Source organism: Panthera uncia, chromosome A2 (assembly GCF_023721935.1).
Source record: "Panthera uncia isolate 11264 chromosome A2, Puncia_PCG_1.0, whole genome shotgun sequence".
NCBI classification, from domain to species: domain Eukaryota; kingdom Metazoa; phylum Chordata; class Mammalia; order Carnivora; family Felidae; genus Panthera; species Panthera uncia.
This window is the reverse complement of record NC_064816.1, coordinates 115462085-115487182: the sequence shown is the minus strand read 5'-3', so window position 1 is coordinate 115487182 and position 25098 is coordinate 115462085. Positions and strand designations below refer to the sequence as shown.

The 25098-nt window shown below is 43.1% G+C and overlaps 1 protein-coding gene across 2 annotated transcripts in view; it reads right to left on the bottom strand.

The window, feature by feature from the left end:
- The window catches only part of CREB5 (cAMP responsive element binding protein 5), a 321468-nt gene that overhangs the window by 227618 nt on the left and 68752 nt on the right, over window positions 1-25098 (bottom strand). For both annotated transcript variants that reach the window (XM_049642932.1, XM_049642933.1), the window contains exon 4: window positions 13352-13524. In XM_049642932.1, the coding sequence (XP_049498889.1) occupies window positions 13352-13524 (173 nt within the window). The remainder of the gene's footprint in view (window positions 1-13351; window positions 13525-25098) is intronic.

The following is a 25098-nucleotide window of genomic DNA, read 5'->3' as shown; positions in this document are numbered from 1 at the left end:
TGCTGATGCAGGCCATTTCCCTGGCCTTTCCCTCCCCTAAATCCCTAAAACAAATCACAGATGAAAAGACAGCGATTCTATACCTGCAAGCAACCTTAGCTGAAGACAAGCTTTACTACCACAGGGAAAGCGCTAGATTTCTTTTCCTTTAAAGTACCATTTTGCCATCTTTTATAAAAACCCAGACAGGAATGCTCCTTTGGAATATTTTCCCTCTAAACAGTTTTCCTACATATAATGTCCAGGATCACAAATCCCTGGAAATCACTACAGTGAAACTTTCACTCGCTTCTTATTCACACCAGCGGCGTTCACCCAAGGAACCCATTTAATGACGTATAGTAATAGAAGAAGTCACTATTCAGTGGGTGGCGGGTGGGGGTGGGGAGCAGTTCCCGTCACTCACCCCACTGGAGCACAACGTCTGGGAGAAGGTGTGTACACAGTTGCTTCCATTCCTGACCTGCTAAGGGGGGTGTCTCCCACCACATGGTGTCTCCCCCACACCTAGCGAGGTCCCCCTGGTCTTCCTGACACTGTCTAGCAATCTTGGTTGGCTTTGGGACGGAGGACAGACTGGGTATCTATAGACGCAAAGCTGACATTCACTCAGTTGTGTGGGCTCTGATGTGTCAAATGGAAGCTGTTGGGGATTTTCTTCTTCTTCTGATTCAGCAGTTTTTAGGAGGCTCTTGAGGGGTCTGATTCAGCAGCTTTGGCTACAAACACCCACGGTGAGAGGAAGAGGTTAAGGGGAAGAAGGGACAGACACCCCACACTTGAGGGCGTGTGCTGTTCCCTTTAAGTGCCCGCAGGCCTATGACTGGTACAGACATTGGCAAGAAGCCAGGAACGTCTTATGGGAAAAATAACGTCTGGAAGAACATCTTGTCGTGCTCTTCTTACTTTCATGACTTGGTGAGCCTTTTGCCAGGCACAGATTCTGTTGGGAGCAATCCACTCGTTGAAAATACCTGGCCCCACTCTACCTGAGATCCCTAAGGAAGGTGTGTGGGCTGCCCATGGCACAGGTATTTCAGGATGAGAAGCGAAGGAAACAATACAGAATCTGGAATCTGGAGAGTTTCCAGGAGTGAAAACAAATCAGGAAAAAAAAAAAAAAAAAACCAACCAAAGTCAAGGTTGTAAATATTCTGCCTCCTAAGTAAGCATGCTGCTTTTCCGTTGGGTGTTCCTCCTGTCCTTGTACGTTTTCCTCTCATACCATTTCAAACCCAGCCTCTAACTGAAGACTCAACTTATTATTTATTTTTCTATTTTTAATTCAAGGAACACAGCTTCATGAAGAGAACTCTCATCTCCAGACTTGAGAAACATCAGGAATTCAGCATTTAATAAAAAAGAAGAAGAAGAAGAAGAAGAAGAAGAAGAAAAGAAAAGAAAAGAAAAAGCTTTCTGAGTGTGGGCGCTCATTCATGCTGGTTTTGTATCTGATGAACTTTTCATTCAATTTGAAGCTCAATGTGTACGAAACCCAATGAAGTGAACCAAGAGAAGGACGTCGTCCAAACATGTTGAAGCACTTGTGGGTGATTGCTCGGTTCTTTGTGCTCTACAGCTCCTGTGAAAAGCCTCTGTCTCAGGCAGGCTCCAAACTGCCAACTCAATGAAGCAAATAATAATTATTCCTAATGGCAATAATAATTATGGAACGCGGTGGACCCAATATAACGTTGGTTGTATGTGGCTTCGGTGGGGCAGCCAAAGTTTCACACACTCTTTTTATAAAAATCTCTCTGTCCCTCTGTCTCTGTCGCTCTCTCTCTCTCTCTCCTCTCTCTCTCTCTCTTTCTCTCTTTCCATCTCTCTCTCTCTCCCTGTCTCCCTCTCCCTTCCACCCTCCCTCCCTCTCTCTGTCTTTTTCTTTCCCACACACAAACACAGACACACACACATTTGCCAAAAGAGATCTGGACAAACTCACTCCTCTAGTTTCCTGCAAAGTGCTTGACTACAGAGTTAAATTAAATAAATAGCAGCTATCCACACAACGAGGGTGGATTGGGACATGTCTAGTAATTGACACTGCACACAGACGTGCGTGCGCGCGCGCACACACACACACACACACACACACACAACCTCATTTTCTTTTTAGTTAAAAGTTTTAAACTCTCTCCAAATCCAGACTTTTAGCCAGAGCCATGGCCAAATGACAGACATAAATAATTTGATGTATTCCTCCTTTCTTTCCAGGGGAAATGGGAAGAAAGGAGGGAGGAAGCGAGGGACAGAGAAACGCGAGAGAGTCAGGATTCCAGATGAGTGCCCTCCCACCCCCACTCTACTGTGTATTATAAATTAGAATCTCCGGGTAAATCAAAGCCTTCTTTGGTGAAGCCCCAAGCCCATGATTAGCATCACCGCCAATTTTCTCTGAAATATTTGCCCTCCTCCTCACAGGAAGGGAATCACCACCTGAGCTGAGTCTCCCTCCCCTGCTCTAAGATTTGGCTGTCACCACCCTCCAGGGATGTTAGCATTAGCACCTAAGTATATCATCCCACATGCCAATGATGTCAAGGTGTCAGAGAAATAAAAAGTGGCTTCTCCTGAAAACATAATCCATCAACCAAATGGTCATTTTCTAGATAATGAGGAAATTGTTTCAATTTTCTGAAAATTAGGTAAAGGGGCTCATGTGAATCTACGTGAGTTTTTTCTTGTTTAATCTTATTATGCTTGTCAGTCACTGTGGCTATTCTTCAACTTAACTTAAACTTTGTTTTAAGTTTTATTTATCTAAGTAACCTCTATACCCAACGTGGAGCTCGAACTCATGGCCCGAGATCAAATGTTGCATGCATTACCAACTGAGCCAGCCAGGCGCCCCTGTGGCTATTCTTTAAAAGTGGTTCCAAGGTGCTGGTATAGTTTATTGTCATGTAAGAGGGAGAGTATAAGGGATATTCAGGGCATCATGAATAACCATGCTATTTAGAATATACAGAATATATCAAGAATTCTTCAAGGGCTTTGAATAAGGTAACATATATGTCAAATGGCCTAAATTATTTTCCAGTAGAGCAAAATATTATGAAATGTATACACACACACACACACACACACACAATTTCCATTTGGATCTAACTGGCTTAAAAATTCCCTGGTCTCCTATAACAGTGTACACAGTTTACTTGGGATTATTTTTTTAAGACTTTATTTTTAAGGGGTGCCTGGGTGGCTCAGCCGGTTAAGCATCTGACTTCAGCTCAGGTCATGATCTTGCGGTTTGTGAGTTCGAGCCCATGTCAGGCTCTCTGCTGACAGCTCAGAGCCTAGACCCTGCTTCAAATTCTGTCTCCCTCTCTCTCTCTGCCCCTCTCCCTCTCCCTCTCTCTTTCTCAAAAATAAATAAACATTTTAAAAAAGATTTTATTTTAAGTAATCTCTACACCCCACATGGGACACAAACTCACAACTCTGAGATCAAGAGTCACATGCCCCACCGACTGAGCCAGCCAGGTGCCCCTATTTTCAAATTCCTTCTCCCAATGTTTTAGAGAGGCTATTGTTTGGAATATGCATCTATAAAGTTGCATTTTTGCTTAGTTTTGTCATTAAAAATATACTCTGACTCAGCATAGGATTATGGAAAGAGGTGAAAATAATAGATTAGAGGTCAGCTGTGAAGTGCTGTGCATTTGGTTTGTGAATTACCATATCTGAACCAATATACGATGGGCCTGTGGTTATTGGGGAAGTCATTTCTGGCATTTCAAAGATGTTTGGGGCCATCTGTTCTCTGCAAAGTTCTGCAATCCTGCAAAAGCAACCCAAGCACATGCCGACATGTCTCTACCCCACACTCACAAGGGTCCTATCATTTTACAGACTCTACCAGACTATTCACCAGCCAAAATGCACTTTGCCAAAGGGGGTGAAACTATAAAACTCCAAATTCTTTTAAACATGTCTGGTACCATTAAGAATGTTTATTACTCTACAGGAATTTTACGTTGATATTTACCAAAAGCACAGCATACAAGGCAAATAGATGACTAGATTGCCTACTAAATTTGAACGTATTGATTTTATGGAATTTCTTCTTCCACGATCCATATCAGCCAAGCAGTGTTGCGGTAGAGTGTTAGTTGTGGTAAAGAAACAAACTTGTTCCTAAGAGCTACAAGAGGGCACTTATTAGGTAAGCTAGTTTCATTATTTCTTTTCATAAGATGGAAAAATAGGGCCCAGCGAGATCAAGGGGGTCTGTGTAAAGAACTTGGGAGTAGTACAGTCAAAACCACCAGCTATGGCTTTCAGTCCCCAACAATGGGTTTGCGTTGTGCTTCACTGAAACTGAATTCCATCTGGATGTAACTGAAACTTAATATCAAGGATCCCCTTTATATCCAAGATCCAAGACCAAACTGGATGTTTATTAAAATGCGTAATTCTCATCCCACCAAAAGTAAATGCCCATAGAATTTGTATAATCTTTGACCAAATCCTCATCAGAAAAGTTATAAAAAGTGATGGTACAGAAAATCCATATGATCTAATAAGGATTGAAATAGTATTATTGAAAAACGCATATGAGAGAACCACCCTATTGAATCATTTATCTTTTGAATCCCAAGATGTCCAATTACATACATACACGATATATGCAATGGGTACCATGAACTATCTGCAAATTCCTAGAACAGTCGTCTCTTAACTCAGAAAATACCTGTCAATCAGTTCAGATGGCGGAGTTATTCACACTTTATGAGACATACAGTACTTAAGAATATGAAAGCTACAAATGACCAGAAATGCCCACTGAGACACTGCCATGTTATTTGCTCAGTCTTCAAAAGAGCAAAGTGCCCTCCCAGTTACAAAGGACCAGATCTGCTTTATCAGGTTCGTTTCTCCTAAGATGCTTGCCTTGCAGAGCACTGCACACACTGATCACTTCTCCGTGTTAATACCCCTTTTGGCGTTCACCAAGGAATGATTACACTTAGTCCTGGGACTCTCTTTAAACCACACATCAGGAGCTGCCATGAGGCAGCTAGGCATCCATGTTTCCGGTCCTGAAAACAGGAAATACTGAGCCAATCCCCATGTAGAAACTATGACAAGTACAGAAAGGTAGTTCATTATTGCATTTTGTATTATGGGAAACATATATCCTAACCCCCAATGTCTAGTTACTTGGCACCTTATCCAAGGTCTACTTTTCTAGGAAGACACTCAATATTGACGTAAACTAAAGCCCTATGTTTCAAATCTTCCACGAAGTAAACCCCAAAATGACAATAATGCCAGAAAAGAAGACAGTGGACAGCATTTTCCAAAAGAGCTGCTTCTGGCAAGATCATTGTCCAGGTTTCTTGCATCGGACTTGCTTTATATCTTTCACTAGTATGCTGTTGCTTTTATGTTTTTCTTGTGAGATCTCCAACAATGAGATACTTTTAGCAAAGTGACAATAAAAGAACAATTTATTGATAAGATTAGTGCAAAGGAGGAAACTACACATAGCCATGCATGTAGTACTGTGCCTTCAAAGAACATACAATGTCAGGTTGTTTTCAAAATTAAACTTGTTATGAAAATCACTACATTTTTTTTTTTAGTGAATAGGACTTTGAGGATTTTCTAGTGATACCTCCCTGTTTTACAGGCAATGAAACCAAAACTTGGGGGAGTCAAGTTCATTCAGACCCACAGAACAGTGCAGTGTAGGTGGCCTTGCTTCCGGTTCTGGCTCTTGCCAGTATTAGTATGACTTGGGGCAAGTCACATGTAAATGGGTATGCTCATTTACATGTAAATGTAAAATGGGTATGCTCATTACCACGGAACAGACTTAGAAATTCGTAGTTATTCACCTAGGAGTTGACTCTGGAAATCAGATCTCTCTGGCTTCATATGTTGGGACCCCTCTGTTTGACAGCACCAGCCTCCTCTTTCCAAGCACTCCCAAGCCCTAATCTGTTCTTGTCCACCGTAGTACCTGAACACATCCGTAAACACATCATCTAGAGCTCTCACCAAATTCAACTCTCAGAAGAAAACAAGCCAAGAGGGAAAATAAATTTGAGACAGAAAAAGCACCGTCTGAGAATTCTGATACTAGGACTGACTTGAAATCAGTTGGTTAACCTTTTCATATAGAGATGAAGGAACTGAGGCCCAGGGAAGTTGAGCACTTGGCCAGAGTTGAAAACCTTTTAAATGGCAGAGCTCGGACTATCCTAAACCTATCACCTCTGAACTCATGGCCAATACTTTTACAAGGCTCTCCTCTGACCCAACATAGTTTAGCTCTGAGCAAACTCTTTCTGGTTCTCCAGGCATATCTCTTCAATATGTTGCAGAAAAGAGCAATTGTCTAGATTTACGACGGACACGGAGTGAATGATTCTGGGCTATTTGCTCTAGAAGCAGACCCTCATCTGCGCCTATCTGTTTCTAAAAATGCAGTCGGGGGCAGATTCACACAGAGTAACCTATATGGAAGCTACTGAAACTTTGTGAGCAGGGCTTCTGTTCATAAGGTCCAGAAATGAAATCCTCCTCGGAGAGGAGGTCACAGGCAAATTCACTTATCCACAGCAGAGATCAGAATAAATCTGGAAGTACACGGTTCATCTGGGCAAAGGCTGGGGGGTCTTCCTTGAGACCAAGAAGCCCAGCAACCAAATGGCTGAAGAAAGAGCAGTCACTCTCTGCAGTGACTTTGGTTTTCTTACAAAAGGGGAAATTTGGCCAGAGCTCCCAGGTACAGACCAACTCTGCTTCCCCATGTGCAAAACAGTCTCCGATCTCCTATATATTTCCCCTGCAGAACTGGAGCGGCTGCTAGCCACTCAATGTGTCTACCTCTGCCCTTGACCATCCTGCACAGCACAGAGGCTCTTCACACTGGATTCTCCCAAACGGCCAGACAAGCTCATGTGTCTTCCACAGCACTGGGATTGCTATGCATCGGAGTATAGGGAAAGCATGTGCTTTGGAGTCCAACAGACCTCCATTCAAACTCTGCTCATCTCACTGGCTGAACGATGTTGGAAAAGTTACTTCTCTTCTTTGAGCAATGAAACTGGAGTAAATAATGCCTGCCTCCCTGGGCTCTTGGACAATTATAGGAAACAACACGCAATGCTAGATCAGGGCCTGACATATAGTAGATGTTGGATAAATGTCAACTTCCTTCTTTGTCTTCATTACCAATGGAGGGCTTGTCTAACAAAAAGCTTGACCCATTGTGGGGTGACCTCCAAGTTTCTCTCCCAACTAGCTGTTTATGGACTAAATGTTTGTGTACTCCCCACATTCATATGTTGAATCCCTCACTCCCCATGGGATAGTATTAGGAGGTAGGGACTTGGGAAACAATCGTGTTTAGATGAGGTCATAAGGGTGGGATGGGATTAGCGTCCTCCTAAGAAGAAGAAATACCAGCATTTACCGACGTTCCCCACCCTTACCCCACCAAGCACAAAGAAGAGGTCAGGTGAGCGCACAACAAAATGGCAGTTGTCTCTAAGACAGGAAAAGGGTCGTCACCAAGAACCAAATCTTCTGACCAAGGTCCTTGACCTTGTACTTTCAAGTCTCCAGAACTGTGAGAAATGAAGGTCTGCTATTTAAGCCACTGGGTCTGGGGTATTTTCTTATATCACTGTAAAGGGATGAAGATACCAGCCTTGCTGTGTTCCAGGTGAGGAGCTGGCGGAGCAAGGCACACAAAGCTCGCCTGAGGAATCCAAGGCAAGAGCCGGATTCAGAGACAAGAGCAGGGTTATTTTTCCGCCTCTTGGAATATGCAGCCATGTGCTCTGGTGTTCTGGCTCTGCCCCCTTCATCTGGCCACAATACCATGTGGTATTACAACTTCTGAATGTTAAGAAACCTTATATTTCCTCAAGTATCAGTACTTAATTTTTCGTTCCACACATAAAACTCTGTGAGTGGAAAGGCTGCTGGCCCCCTTGTCAGAGGTAATTTCTCAAGGCTCTGCATGGGATTTAACGGGAGCCATATGGTTAAGTCCGTCAACCCTCCCAGAAAGCATCCCCCTGAAGGGCCCTCGTAAATGTTCTCAGGGCTGTGAAAGATCCAGCAACTTTCTAACAATAAAGCAATGTTCACAGCCACGATACTCAGCAAAACACAAAGCAGGAAGTAATGGCTTCTATTCTGAATTACTCAAAGGGGTCTTCAAGCTGTCCTGGCAAAGGGCCGTGGGCCAGTGACACCCTGGGACCTGCTGGTCTGCTGCCTCCAGCAGGAAGAAGGCTGGCCTGGATGTCACTAGCATCAGCCTGGGGTGGGCAGTGGCCGTCTTACTCATGTTCAGTTTGGCTTGTGAAGTTAAAGAAAACTCTGGATAGTGGTTTTACACACCTATGCATTTACAGAGCAAGCACACTCCCAAATTGTCAGCTGCTTTATTTATCTTAAGTCCTCTTGAAATGTTGCTTTTCTGTGGCAGCGCCATTAGCCGACCTCTCTCCCTTAATTTCTGAGCAACAGTGACACAAAAATCCTCAAATCAATTACCATTCCCATCTCAATGAACACCTCAAACAGCAACACCAACTTATACAACGGAGCCGCATGACTCTGGTAGAAAAGGTAGCATGCTTTTAACACCAACACACTCTGAGGCAGAACAAGCTTTATTACTATGACTACCGGTCACGTCAAGGACCAAGTATTAGCCACACCTAATACTCTGTATAATACACAGTGTCAGAGATTGCAAACAGAAAAGAAGTGCAGAAAGGGCAAAAGGAGGTACAATTTATGGCGTGTACTGGCTTCTCTTTATTTTTACATAAAACAAGGTTTGCTTCTACGGCATCTTATATCAATTTCTGGCTAAGTACCAGGCCTATACTGTCCAACCACAACCCCATGCAAATAGGGTTTAGGACCAAATTGCTAACATAGTTACACATCACATGGACATTGATGTGCCAGGATTCAAAGTAGTACAAAACGAAGGAGGAATATCATACACTAATGGCTTCAAATATGCATGCGGTTGACCATATTTTCACGGTTCCTGACATCTTAACCAGAATGTTCCCCAACGAGCCAGATATCTTTTGTTCAAGATACGAGCTTTCGTAGGAACATTTGTGTATCTTGACGTTAGGCACAGAACACTTCTATGTCGTAAACTATGACCATCAAGTACTTTTCACCGATCGTCTAACAAGCTCACGTGTTTGCCCAAATCCCTACAGAGGATTCAATTTGTAGAACATTTTGAATGAAAACGGAATACAGGAAGAAAACGGGTGGAGTAGAGTGGCAGTGTCTCTCACGACCTATCAGAATCCTGTACCGAGGTCCATTGGTGGAGAATGCCACATTCCATTCCATCTTTACTACTCTCCTGAAGAATCACCGGGCATGAATTCCCTGCTCACGCTTACACCATAAAGAGAACTAGACTCCTTCAGGAAACCTGGGATCTATTAAGATTATAGCCACCTCCTCAACTGCTTACCGGCTCCTACAAAAGTATCTCATGCAAAGAGAGACAGAGAGAGACAAAGACAGAGTAAGAGACAGAGAAAGGGAATTTACATGACCACTACATGCTCATCTACCATTTTTCCCAGGTTCTGCTGACTTAATCCTGAATTAATGAGCCTGTTACATGATATCTAATAAAAATGACTGCAGCAGAGATACTGCTTGGAATCTGCCACATATTTGCTCCAAGGCTGAATCGATTTCATCTATATTTAACACATGCTTGTTTTCTGTCTCACTTGTCTCCCCCACAGCCCATGGCTCAACTCTTTTTTTTTTTTTCCCCATCTGGAAAACTTATCTCCTAAAATGCTACCATCAATCAGCCAAAGACACTCTTCCTGAGAGAGCGTCTGCCAGTCTGACTAAGCACAAGTAGTCACTAGTTTGGGGATGCCTCCCACACTCTCTAGCACCGTGTGTTTTTCTAGCTTGCCTAACCGCACGAGTACAATTTGGGATATTTATACTTACCTCCAGTTTCTACTGGGATAACAGCGTTACTTGGACAGAACTGGGCATAGGGCATGGTGGGGGGGTGATATGGGATGGCACAGAAGTTGCCTGTGTTGCTTATCCACCTACTTATACATTTATTTCTTTGGATTTTTGCATTTCCACCCACTTTGGTCTAGATTGGCTCAGTGCCTGCTCAAAAAGTATGAAAATCCGATGGTTACAAAGATGCATACACCTTTGCCCCTCAAAATCTTCCCTGGACTACCGTGCTGTTCCCATTTCCAACTCCTTCATTGTCAATATCACTCCTAATATATTCGAGCCTTTATGCTTAAATACAGCATGAAAGAAGGTGCAGAAAAGAAAGCAAAAGTAAGGTTGGCAGCAGAAGCCAAGCACCGGGAGAAGGGAAGGAAAAAGAGGGGGCAGGAGACAGGCGGCCCCCTCTCTCTCCCACAAAGTTCCAGTCGTGAACACACCCACTGGCCGCAGCAAAAAAGCACTGTGCGTGGGCACAGGTGGGTCCCAGCCTCCCTGCCTGGATGCAGCTTAAGCGCTGAGCCTGAATGAAGACTTTCATTGCTGTTTGCTGTTTTTGTTGGCCAGTAGCCATGGCAAACATTTGCAGGTGGCTTGGCCAGATTTTGACACTTAAATATTTGAGGTTGTGATAAAAATCAGAATATTACTACAATATGGTTCTGTGCAGTCTCAAGAAAAAAAAAAAAAACTATCTGCAATTTCAAATGCTCATTTAAAGACACAGTCTCCAGAGGGAACTCATGTTTTAAAATAAGTACTCATTTCCTCTTTGCTGCGAGAAATAAAAGAGTCAACCATCCCCAAATGTTACCACCTAGAGTTTCATTCTGAATCCACTGGTGAGATGGGTTGGGTTGTTCCTTGCTGAGCCCCCACGGCCATCCGGGCAAGGTTTTAGATGGGTCACATGGAGAAAATGGAAATGACAGGATGTGTGGGTTGGAATCAACATGGTAAGCACGACAGGGAAGGATCTGAAGAAAAGGAACAGCCTCCCTCAAGCCTGGCAATGAGACAGAGTCCTATAAGTGACAATTATCTCCTAGAACGCACCAGGAGAGACATGCAGGAGTAAATGAGAAGATGGAGTGGGCTGGGAGGTCGCATGTACCAGAGAAACACTCCCACCCACCCAGGCACAGTGACACAGCCTAGAAATGTCACCCAACTGCACAGCCCTGGGCCAGCCGGGTAAATTACTGACAGAGTCAACACGCATCTTAGAATTTAGTGCTAACCCTTAAAAGATTGTTTCACAAAAACCAGCATTGTACTAACAATGGCCGAATGCTAAGGGCCTCCAAGAGGGTAGCTGGGGTGGGGGCGAGGGGGGAGGCAGAACTCCAGGGGGGAAGGAATGTTATAAAACTGCTAGTAAACTCCAACACATTTTATGTTTTTTCCCCTTGAAAGAAAAATAAAATAATTATGATTAGCTGGCCTAACTGTGAATTGTCTGCCCAAAGCCAAACCACTAGAGTGAAGGAGTGCCTTGAGATTTAGCTGCTGTCTTTAAAGAACCCACTCCACCCTCGTAGTATATTATAGGTTCTTGCTTTAGATGGTGGCAATATTTGCTCCCACGGTCATTTGAAAAGAAAAGAAATATTTAACAGGGCTACTAGCTAATTTAGCATTGGCTTCTTCCAGCAAAGTCAAGCATTCAAATGGCCAGATTAATATTCTTTTTTTAAATGGGAGACCAAAGGTACCCATGGCAAGCTCACGAAACCATCACTGCCCACAGCTCTCATTTGTTAAGATGGGTCTTCACAAATCACAACCCATCTGATAGGCTGAGAAATGTGGGAGACAAGGCACCCCTTCTAAAGCATTCTAAGGAGGAATAAGCTGATGTTGTTCCCCATGCTCACTCTTGATCTGAAATTCCTACAAACATGAAAAACAAAGGGAAAAGCGCCTGGCTGGCTCAGTCCGTGGAGCATGTGACTCTGGATCTGGGGGTTTTAAGTTGGAGCCCACATTGGGTGTAGAGACTACTTAAAAATAAAGTCTTTGAGAGACTGGTAAAAACTGAGAATAAACTAAGGGTTGATGGGGGGTTGGGAGGGAGGGGAAAGTGGGTGATGGGCACTGAGGAGGGCACCTGTCGGGATGAGCACTGGGTGTTGTATGGAAACCAACTTGACAATAAATTTCATATTAAAAAAACAATTTAAAAAATAAAATCTTTTAAAAAACAAAGGGGGCAAGACACATTGGCACATTGCAGGTCTGCTTTGGGTTGTTGTTGTTGTTGTTGTTTTAAATCACCATATCCAATATTCAGCTGAATATTCACACTGAATTCTGATGCACATACCAAATACAGCAAGCTCCCTATCCTATTTTAAACAGAGGATTGTGGGAACATACAGCAAGCAGTTCTCAGCTTTCAACAATATAAATTTATCAGAGCTCTTTGGCTTAAGTTACTACTTTTTCTTCCTAGGAACTTGACTACTCTTAAATTTTCTATTTCCTCTTCACTCTACTCCTGCGAGGGTGGAAAGAAGACACATAACCATCATCCTGAAGATAAGGAAGCAGGCCAGAGATTCTGTTATTTCTGAGAAGCTCGCGGGTAATGCCCAGGCTGCTGGTCCTCAGACCACACTCCAAGTAGGCAGGGGATAGCACTGTCATATGAAACTCAGAAGTGAAAACTCTTTCCAACCCATAAACAGAGTGTCTGGGATTCTGACGAAACCGACCTTTCTACCAATTTTTCTCAATACCGCAGTACTGTCTTTTTTACATAAGCCAGGGGGAAAGGGCTTGCTGTTTTTGCTTTTTCTACTCCAGGAACGAGCCTGGGCCAACACAGAGGAAGGGGAGAACTAATAGAGAGGTATTAACAAGGAAAAGAAGCACAGAAGAATAATCAGAGGGAAGCAAGACTGGAAATACATGGAAGACACAGGGGCTGGGCTCAGCAGATCCTAGGAAAAAAGGGACACACTCTGTGGGAGAGGAAGGTGGGCTGGTGAAACCTCCCTCTACCTTCCTCAAGCATTTGTCCTAAAAGTATGCTCTGCTCTCCGTCACACCCAAGGGGTTTTCTCCCGTCATCTTGAAGTTCACAGCTCTTGTCTGAAGAAACGATGCCACCGAATGCCTTGCTTTGCCCCGCAAAGTCCAGGATCAAAAGTTTCCACCAAATGGGGACTCCCCACCCTTCTCCCATTAAAAGCATCACTCTAAGGGCCAGGTGGTACCACACCAGCCAGGAACACCAACTTCTGTCTCACCCAATCTGAGCACCAGAAACAAGGAGAAAGTCCAGAACATTCTCTGAGCTCCAGCCAGGACCCAGAGACAACTGAGGAAGTCTCCTTACCCGATCTGGCGGTTGGTGGAAGGTGCCTGTGTGATGACAGAGCTGGACTGGGGCGACGGCATGGCTTGCTGAATCACAACGCTGGTGTCATGGTTGGGCATCCGGGTGCTGCCAAGCTGGTGAGCTCCGGGCCCCGCCATGGCCCCACCAACTGTGTTATGCATCGAGATATTCTGCCCAGAGAAGACAGAGGGGAAGGTCAGAAGAAGTCAATGTTTTATGCTACTCTCAAGCTCTCAGAGGACAAAATTGGGAATCTGGTCATGTCAACTAACTAAAGAGTTATGGCTTCTGGCAAGCCATGGGTCCATCCATCTTGTTATAACTTACAGCTATGAGCAGATGAGAAACAACTATTTACCCTAAGAGTAACACACATAAGAAAACACCCTGAAATTTACTAATCACTCTGCTGCCTTCCTGATGTAAGGTGTCTATCAGGGACATTTGATGCATATCTTCTCTGACTTGGTGTGATATATACCGTGTTTGAAAATAATTTCCATGGTGAGTGCACGATACTATGATTTAGTGAAGAGCTGTTCAGCATCCTGCTTCGAATGACATGCACACTAGGTTATTGTTTCTTTTTCAGTCGCATGAGAGTGGCCAAGCACCTACTTTTTTTCCCTCCCAGGAAACTACTACCTTTCCCAGTCATAATATAGGTACTCATGACCCGAGCTCAACAACCTGGAGAATGAGGATAGATGACTGGCAGAGATGACAGGGTGTCTGGAATCCAATGCCAAGAGCCAAAGTTGCAACTTTCGGCTGTATCTCCATAAAATCAATCTCTAACAATTTTTATGGAATAACGGAATATAGAATAATGATTGCTCGTTCATTTACTTTTTTACTGTCTTGTCCTCTAGAATGAAGAACGTTTGTGTTCATAACTCTCTTTCACAGTACTTGGAACATTGTAGGCACTCAGGTAAACATACATTGCATGACTAAACCAGTGAAGGCAAAATGTGACATCTGAGTCACTTAAGGGAACTAACAGCCTGTGCTTATTTCTGATGACTTGAATGAAGGTTTCCTTGTTTAAAATTCAAAAGTAAGGTAACACACGCAAGGTAAAGCTGTCTTAAAAGACAGTTCTTCTTAAAAAAACGAAAGTCACTGGGACAAAAAAAGAGGATTCACACTGGAGCAGAAGTCTTACCAATGTGGTGGAGCCAAAAGGTGAGAAATTCAGAGTCTAGAAAAGAAAGGGAAAGTGCAGGGTGAAGCCAAGTAAGTAAGTGGGCCTCTGTAAACAGCTAGGCACAGCTCTTCAGCTTAGAAGGGTAGTGAAATTCGAGAGGTCAGTTGGACAATGGGTTGAGGATGGCAGAAAAGAAATGGGAGTGTCACTAGCAATTTACCGGAGGGAAAATATATATCTGTCTGCGCTTTGGGGTTAGCAAAGAAAAAAATAAATGTTACCCAGGAGAACCAGAAGTGGTTCTTTGAAGTTCTTCTGCAAAGAACAGGATTTCCTGCACTACGTGTTAAATGATGGCGATAACATATACGGTATTTGGGGTGGTTGTGTCCATCACGTTGCACCTTTCCCAGATTTCTGATTTCTAAATCCTGACCACACAGTTTGTCAGGAGTCCAGATGGAAACTGGGCACCTGGCTTAGACTGTGGGCCGACTGTGTTATCGCGGGATCCCAAAGGCATGAACAGTCGTCTGTACACACACGTGGTCCAAAGGCTCCTCTTTTACACTGGAAGGTTTTTCTGACGTGGGAAAATATTGTGGTTGGTTAAAGCAAGATGAAAGGAAATGGCGATTTGTGTTGGAGTAGCAGTGCAGGGAGGGGTATGCTTAAGTTCTTTTTATAGGGTCTAGAGATGTAGCGAATTGAGCTCAAATGATAATAAAATAAAATAACTGGGTTACTTTTTCTTTTTAATTTTTTTAACGTTTTTATTTATTTTTGAGACAGAGAGAGACAGAGCATGAGCAGGGGAGGGGCAGAGAGAGAGGGAGACACAGAATCCGAAGCAGGCTCCAGGCTCTGAGCTGTCAGCACGGAGCCCGACGCAGGGCTCGAACTCACAGACCGCGAGATCATGACCTGAGCCGAAGTCGGACGCTCAACCGACTGAGCCACCCAGGCGCCCCTGGGTTACTTCTTTAAAAAGTGAACCTTAACAAACATACTTCCCTGGGTCTTAATGAGGTCTTGAGGAAGTCAGCAATTAAAAATATTTTTTTCCTCCATTGTTGGGATCCTCAGAGAGACTACCAAGTTTTCATCTTGCTCACAGTCACCTACTTTGCCAATAATAGATCTGAGGCACCGAAAGATTTCTGGCTCTTTTTAGAATTATTTTCTGTTGCGCTGTACTATCAAAAATTATGAATAGAGCTGCACAGTCTAAAATTTAAAATAACAATCTTTCAATTGCCAAAGAAGAATATAAAATGTATGAACCTTCCTTGGGTTACCCGCGGCACTATTCTTCTATCACCCCCCTATGCGGTCCCCAAGTACTGCAGAGTCAACCTACGCATCTTTGATCTGTTTCTATCCTTCTATCTCTCCTCCTGCCAACCTACACCCAACCACCTCCATCTCCTTTCCTGGACTAGAAAGTGGTCTCCTAACTGGTCTGTCACTTACTTTGCCTTCCCTTTCTCCTTTTGCCCATATACGGTCACAGTGATTTTTTTTTTAAGTTTGTTTGTTTGTTTGTTTGCTTGTTTGTTTGTTTGTTTTGAGAGAGAGAGAGAGAGCAAGCGCATGAGTGCGCAAGTGGAAGGAGGAGCAGAGAGAGAGGAGAGAAAGAATTCCAAGCAAGCCTATGCTGTGAGCACGGAGGCAGACTAGGGGAGGGTACGCACAACGTGGCCCTAGAGATCTTTCAAACTGTGAGATCATGACCTGAGCTGAAATCAAGAGTCAGAGGCTTAACCAACTGAGCCACCCAGGCACCTGGCATGGTGATCTTTTCAAAAACCAAAACTGATCACGGCCCACAATTCTCCCCCCGCAACTGCACTGCCCCACCTCCAGCCACCACCCCCCACAAGCTTCTTAGATGGCTTCCATGGTTCAGAAGACATTGACAGCACTCTTTGTGTCATCTCCAAAGCCTGTAGGAGACCCTTCCTACCTCTCAGTTCATCTCACACTACTCTCACTCTTGCTTTGTGTTCTTCACTCCACCTTATTGGCATGTTCCTGTCCTCATACTGCCCATGCTCCCTTTCAGCACAGGGCCTTGGGAATATGTTTTTTTCTGTTACCTGTGCCCTTCCCCTGATTCCACCTTCAAATCTCAGATTAAGCATCACGCGAGGAAGACTTCCCTGACCTCTCCAGTGATGGGCACCCTCTCCCTCTTCTTTGCAGTACTTTTTACAAGTTCACAATTGTTTTGATTATTTGACTAACATGTTTCTTCCTTAAGGCCATAAGCGCAATGTGAGAAGAGACTAAATTTGACTTTACTCCCCATTGTCTCTGTTGCCTAGATCAGTGCCTGCATATAATAAGTGCTCAATAAACACTGAATGAGTAAACTATAAAATGATATTCCTAAAATATTCAGTATGAGGAAGTCTTTTATTCCCTAGCCAGTTTTTGAGAGTGCTTACTTTTTGTCCATCTACCGGGATCTCAGAACATGCTTATGGTATTAGAGCTTTAGATATTAAGGTATTTGTTCAATTATGGGCTAGAGAAAGAGAAAAGACCAGTGTTAAGACAAAAGCCACAAACATTGGATGTACACAAGAAGGAAAGCCTTTGAAAAAATATTAAATGAACCCTTGGAAGAAGATGCCAAAAGGCGAGCTCTGAATCTTTGAGCACTTTGGCTCAAAGTACGGCAACAACCATTCTTCACCTCCACCATGAAAACCAGGAAAAACTGATCTGTGCTGCAGCACAAAGAAAATGATTTCTTCAGAGGGAAGCGTGTTAAGTGAAAGAAAGAACTACTTCTTTAATGAGAATCATTAAGAAGAATTTTAAGGGACACTCGGGTGACTCAGTCGGTTGAGCATCCAACTTCAGCTTAGGTCATGATCTCATGGTTCCTTGAGTTTGAGCTCCACATCAGGCTCCTTGCTATCAGTGTGAAGCCTGCTTTGGATCCTCTGTACTCCTCTCTCTCTGCCCCTCCCCTGCTCTCTCTGTCTCTCTCTCTGTCTCTCTCTGTCTCTCTCTCTCTCTCAAAAAAAAAAAAAGAAAAGAAAAAGAAAGATAGGAAGGAAGGAAAGAAAGAAAGAAAGAAAGAAAGAAAGAAAGAAAGAAAGAAAGAAAGAATTTTAAAAACTATCCAGGAATATACCTCACACCTTCTCCCACCAACATTTAAGACATCTCTTTGTCTCTGTGACCCCAACCAGAGATGGAAAAGGCTCCTAAGTGTTATATTCTAATTCTTCAGTAATCTCTTTTCTCCACCACACATGAAATCTGCAAATTCTCCACACTCCTTCCCCCAGACCGAGGGAGTAATTTCAAAACATTTTGGAAAAATAAACAATTAGGCAAACATTATCATTTCACATTAAGAGAAGATCTTTTTTTCCTTTAAGCATTACGTAGTAACTCAAACATGAAATTATTTTCTGAGTTCACATTTTCCCAATTATGGGTTCAAAACCTGTCTTCATTGATAAAAGAATGGCATTTTACCTCTGGGTAAATTAAATATCCAATTTCAAAAACACGAGTGACTACATCTTGCTGAGTTACTTTTGCTAGTATAGGTGCATAGATTTGGAACTGGTACAATAGTGTCATCAAGCCAGTGGATGGGTGTCAATACGCATGGAACAATCAGAGGTGTTCCTCGAGGCTCAGCCTTTCTTTGGCCTTTTCTTGTTCCGCATTTGTACCAATAGCTTGGATGAAGATGTAAAAATTGCGCCTGTCAAATCTGCAGTTGACACAGTGTTGGGAGGCAGAGCTTATGTTCTGGGTAGTAGAATCAGGTTTTACTTGAGCCAACTGTGTGATCTGGCCTCCAAAAATGCTAACATAAATCTAGGTTGCTGTAGAAGAAGTGCGATGTCCAGCTCAAGGGAAGTAATTACTCCACCGTAGAGCGCGCTGAACTGACCACATTTGGCCACCACATTTTAAGGGGGAAATTGACAAATAGGAGGGAATGAAAGCAATGAAGGCATCCAAAATGCATCACAGGAAGAACTGTAGAGGAATCAGGGAATATTTAGTCTGAAGAAGAAAAGATTTAGAGGGTCATGCTAACTGCCTTCAAATATTTGTGGGATTAGATACAGTCTATATTACTCCAGAGGGCATAATTTCAAAAAACTGGGATCATGTTGATAAAAGCCAATGATGACTACAATTTGAGTTCTTATTTTGAGACAACCACTATGTTAGATGCTTTATAAACTGCATCTCTAACCTTCACAATGGCATTACAGGGTCAGCGTTATTATCCTCGTTTTAAAACAATAAAAAGAGTAAAATTCCTACCATTACTAATACTATGCCATTCTCTTCTAGTCATCCACACTCTTTCTGGACTGATGCTCTAAAAATACAAATTTGATCTTTTGTCCAAAGACTAAACGAGCTGCCTTGTCACGTACTGAGCTTTCTGGCATTGGAGTTAGGCCAGTAGAGACTAGTGGCCCCCTGTCAAGGATGTCACCAAGAGGATTTCTGCATCAGGAGGGAGAAAGTGCTGCATGACTTCTAAGGTCTCTTCTATTGCTAAGATTCCCTCACTTATGATACATGGTTCATACTTCGGCCCAATGCTTCCAAATGATTAGTAATCTGTGATAACACTGGAAATACACTGGCTTAGGAGTTAGGAGGTCTATTCTAGTCCAGGCTCTCTACCCCTCCTTGCAGCCATGTAACCTGGATAAATCATCCAACCCCCCTCAGCTCCATAGCCCCATTGCTAAAAGCAGGGGGTTGGACTACCTGGTTTCCATAATTATTTCTGGCTCTGATACTCCACAAGTCTCTTTGTATGTTACATTTTATAAGACATTAAATATCCAAACACACTTTTTAGATTCTGATTCACGGGCCTACAAACATTGATTTTTTTTTCTCCATAACCATAAGCTTTTGGAGATGAGTCTCCTAAAAATTATAGCTTTATGCCAGACCCAAGGGATCATGATTCAAGAAATGGATCCAACACAAAGTAAAATTTCTCAAACTTCAAAGATGAAAATTCGCAGACAAACTATTTTCACCTAAATCGCTCACTCTGGGGTTCCAATTTCTCCAAACGTTCCTTTGACTTCTTCTTCCCTTCATATCCTTCAATATACTTTGCTCTCCATTCAGTGTTGTTCTGAGACACAAAGGGTGTGAATGGAATGAGAATCAGGGCATAATGAGTCTTGATTGCATACTCAGTGAGTTTGAGGTAGAGTGGTAATTGTCTTTCTGCATGCATGGGCTTGGAATACAATATGCAAAAAAAACAACGCAATGTATATGAATATATGTCCATGTTCTTACAAATACCTATAATTTCAGGGCGTGGTCATGAAGGATGAAGGGCAGTGGACCACAGATGAAAGTAAAAGTTGGAGCATACGGGGAGAAGGTTGTTGATTCCCATAAAGTCCCAAAATGCTATCTTCAAATCTATATTCTGTCCAACTGCCAAGGTGTGGAGAATTTATGGGTTTCTCTATAAAGAGCCAGGGTCATCCCGACACGCGTTTACAAGTCAAGTTGTGCAATCTTGGAATTGTCTGCATCTTAATGAGGCCCGGGCAGTTATGAAGACTTTCAGAACTTCCCCAATGTAAACATCCATGAATTGCATCCAAAAGGTGTCTGAGACATTCACAGGATAACACAAGTTCTAACCTTGTGTTAGAAGAGACTAAGCTCTCTGGAGGTTTAGGAAGGATTCTAGAAGGTCCTAACTCCTTCTTTCTGATGCTCTCAGGAGCTGGAATACCAGAGTGAGTATTTTGAATTCTACTAAGAGAGTAGGCTGCTCCGTGACAGAGGGGACAGTGAGGTATTAGAGGGGACATAGTGGGGTTGGGGAGGACCAGGGGCCATGCCAGCTGCCTCTCTCTCCATAACATTCTCCTTAGTGTAGCCACACTGTGAAAGATGAACATAAGAAAGAATCCATCTCAGGAAACTTTGCATCAGGGAAAGGGAGAGGAGAGCACAGAGCCCTGTGAAAATTCCAGCTTTGACATGCACATTTAAATTCTGCTTTTTCAGAGTATGCTACTTATCCCAGAAGACTTCTAAGGGGAACAAAAACATGAGCACTGGAATATAGGGCTCAAGTTCAGATCAGCTCAATAGCACCTGGGCATGTTAAGTTCTCTGAGCCATACCTTCCTCATCTTTAAAATAGAGATAATCATCTAATGAACAGGGTTGTAGTGAGCCCCACATGAGAGGACGGATGTTCCAGCACAGTGCTGACAACATACGTGTACTTCTTCTCTCTTAGTATAGTCCCAAACGTGAGGCTCAGAGAGTAGTGGTTCATTCTGGGTGGCTACTCCCCATGACTGATTTTAATAGAAATATTACTAATAACAGCTAGCACTTATACAGCATTACCATATGGCAGAAAACTCATTTAGTCCTTATTAGTCTATGAGGCACATAGGATTATTAATCCTCGTTTTACAGAGGAGGAAACTGAAGCACAGAGAGGTTAAGTAACTTGCTCAAAGTTATCCAACTGATAAGTGAAGGAGCTCAGACCTACGCCCTTTGGCTTCAGAGTCCAGATTCTTACGTACTAAGCCATACTGCCTGTATAGTCTTGCTGTAAAAATATTTTCTAGTGAAAAATAACATGGCAAAAAATAAAGTATACCTGCTATCCTTTCTAGGGACATTAAAAGAAATGGTTAATTGATGCTGGTGTGGGATCCTGAGAATTACAATACACCTGTCTTACCACTAACTCGGGCCAATGTCATCACCACCATTTTCATACCTAGAAAAGACTGGGATACGCCATTAATTCATTTCTAAGTTGTTGACTCGTGACACTTGTCTTAATGTTATATTGCCTGCACAGGTCTTTTGAGACTGGTTTACAAGGAACAGGGCAGATTAAGATTAGGGAGGAAAGCTGTACTTCAAAAACTGTTGAACGATACTCCTACCAAACTACCAAAACAACCGTCACTCACTCGTTCTCTGATGAAGTTCAGCTTCCTCAATAGTTCCACGAGTTAAGCAAAAGGCTGAGAAAGAGGTAATTTCTTTGATGTTTGGATCAAGTTCAATTTCCAAGGCAACTTCCCTTACAGCGGGTAGAAAAGCAGCTCGCACATGGATATGACCCTCAGTGGCCTTTAGCACTCACCCGTTCCCAGGAAGTGGAAGGCCTGGCCCGAGTGAGGTTCTAGACTTGAGTCTGCAAGATACGGACCAGCAAGATCCATCTGACTGGACTGTGCTCTCCTCCAACTCCAGACCTCTGTCATCCTTTCTAATACTGGGTTTAGACAAAAGAGCCCTGAACCATCCCTGTAAGCATTTTATAGCTATTCATTTAATACTGTAGTAAAATGCTCAAGACAATAAATGTCTTCTCAGGTGCCACCCTCGACTGTGAGAAACAGTTTTCAGGTGTCTCTCAAAGATCCTGCTCCTTCCTGTTCAGATTCTCTCAGTGCCGTGGACTGTCTGTGTCTCTGCTCTCACCTCCTGCTTTAGGGTCTCGGTTAATTCCGCTAAATATAATCATATGGGTTAAAAGGAAGGAAATGATGCCACTTCATTCAGGTTACTAGAATTTTAGTTGAGCAAATCTCTGTGGTTGATGCATCCACAGATATCTTGGAAGTCAGAGACTCCTCTAATGCCCCTGAAAATGATATTGTACTCACTGCTCCCTGGTAAAGTTCCTCATTTCTCAAGAGTCTTCCCCAAGTAACCGTGGCACCAGCCTACTTGAACACTTCTGCCGGCCATACCTTTGACATATGACTTGAGCTTTTATCATTTCATTCCAATCAATCTTCTCCGTAACATCTCCTGGCAACTCATCCTCTCTACCCTTTTCCCTCTCATTCACACACACAGACCTCAATGCTTCTTGACTATTCATTCCATTTCATGTCTCTTTTTCACCTTTGCACATGATATCTCCTCTTTGCGGTCAATCCAAGATCCAGCACCTTTCTCCTCTGTGGAGCCTTCTCCCACTGCTTCTGGCCCCATTAGTTGCTCCCTGTTTTGTGCTCTCATGGTACCTTTTCCATATTGCCATTAAAGAGCCTGGCTGATTTCCACAAGCACTTCCTCCAGCAAACTTGGACCAGGGAATACGCCAGGTTCACCTGAGAACAGCCAGTGTCTGCTCCTTGATATGCACCTTGCAGACGTGCAATAAATTCAATTTTTCAGTGAATACAAGAATGGTGGCGATTTTCTGCAAGTCTATTGCTTCTCTTTGCTTTACTTTCCTCACTTGTTAAGCAGGAACAATCATACCTGGTAAGGTTTGCATAAATATTTAGTTAAGTAATGCCAATGCAGAGCTTAGTACAATGTTGGACGTATTAAATGCCCAACACTTGTTAGTAACCATTACTTTAATTATCATTACTGTTATCACTAACAATGGTAACGCCGCCTCTATATGCAATTAACCACTCTTTGGTCCTCCATTTTATCCCATAAATACCTCTTTCAAAGCTCTGATAACACATTGGTGTATTTGTTTATTTTTAAGATTGGTCTTCCCCTCCTAGCTATGAAGACTCTGACAACAGGAACAGTTTCTGATTTCACGTGGCTGTCCCCAGGGCTTAAAACAATACCTGCCACATGGAGGTTTGCTGAATGAACGTGTAGGGAGTGCAACTATAGTGCTCCCAAAAAAGAAAAAAGAAAAAGAACCAACTTTCCCAGAAGACCTACAGTTCAGAGGCAATATGGAAATCTAAGGAGGCAGAGGGATAAAAAACAAACGAATCTGAAAAACACCTTTACTCACACAGGCAATAGAAACAGAGACCCATCCTCTAGAGCTGATTAAGCGCTGGCCTAAAGGGTGAAGGGCTAGCCAATGGGTCTGCACCTTCATGTGAGTTCCACCATTAAGCACATGATCTTGCTTGACTTATTAGTCTGTTGATTTTGCCTTCATACTGATTCCCACTTCTGTCTTTTCTTTGCTATCCCACGAGCTCCAGTTTGATAACCTTCCACCCTGACCACGCTATAACTTCTTACTGTTCTCCTGGCTTTCAACCCTTCTGGTCCCTCCCAGGCCACTCCAGACCGCAGAGTCCAATTAATTGGTATGAATCAGCACTTTCCCAATGTCATACCTTAACTCTAAAACCTCCCAGGGCTCCCCAGTGCTTACACCGTGAAAGCCCACTCTTAGCCTTGCCTTCAAAGGCTCTTTTAACCAGCCCCATCTCTTACCCTGTCCCCTGTGCCAGCCCTCCGCTCCAACCACCCTTCTCTACTCACTACGCAACTCATGAGTTCAAATTCTCCCCTTCACACCTTTGCAGATACATTCCCTAGGCCTGGAATTTCCTCTCTGCTTAGCTAAATCCTATCCTCTAGGCAATAAATCTGTTGGTTGATAGATACAGTGTTTTTCTCTAGTATAAATGAGGATAGTATTCCCTGGCTTCCTTTGAACTATGAAGTTAAGGTACAGAATGGCTTGAAAAGAGCTTTAAGAACATATGTATTATCCTGCCACCCTTGCTCTCCTCTCCTCTGACATCCCCTCATTCGTGCAAAGACCGCTTTCCTCTGTTCAGCCTCTGGTTCATCTTAAATACCACCTTTTCAATGTTACCTCTCTAACTAAAAAAAACCCTCCTATTATTTTCTACCTCAGTACCCCGAACCTTTCCTTTATAGCATGTGTCATAAGGTGTGATTTTTATCATTATCATTTCCAGTTATATATTATCACTATCATTTTATTATTATTTTATTATTATTTCCAGTTATATATACTTTTATCATTATTTTTTTATTTTTTTTTTAATTTTTTAATGTTTATTTATTTTTGAGACAGAGAGAGACAGAGCATGAGCGGGGGAGGGGCAGAAAGAGAGGGAGACACAGAATCCGAAGCAGGTTCCAGGCCCTGAGATATCAGCACAGAGCCCAATGCGGGGCTCGAACTCACAGGCCGTGAGATCATGACCTGAGCCGGAGTCGGACGTTCAACCGACTGAGCCACCCAAGCACCCCTATACTTTTATCATTATTATTTCCAGTTACCTATTATAAATTCCTGGAAGGGAAAGCGCCCGTCTTATTTTCTCTTCTGTTGCTAGTGCCCGGCTCAGTGCCGACACAGAACTAGACAACCAGTGACCGAATGGACAAATGAATTAGGATTTCTGAGGTGATGATATAATAAAGAGCAACCAATTTACAATTTCCTCTCATTGGGCACACGGTCGTCTTAAGCCGGAGATACAGAGAGATAACATTTGCTGACTTGAATCCTCATAAGTCATATCAACAGAGGCCAGACACAGCTTAACAGTCTCCTCAAATTGCCAATGCGTTTGGTCAATTCAAATCACTGGTTGAAGTGAGGCAAGACAGGCCCCCCCCCCCTAAGCAACTGGAAAACATACAGGAGAAGACAAAGTGAAATGATTACAAACAAGCAAGAAACTAGGGTCCTGGGGTGTATATGGGGGAAGGGAAGCGAATGGCACCAACGGCATTGCCAGGCTCCCACTTCTGTACAGCATGGGGAAGAAAAGGTTCTCGAATATCCTGAAAGAGGCACTGAGCACACCGGGAA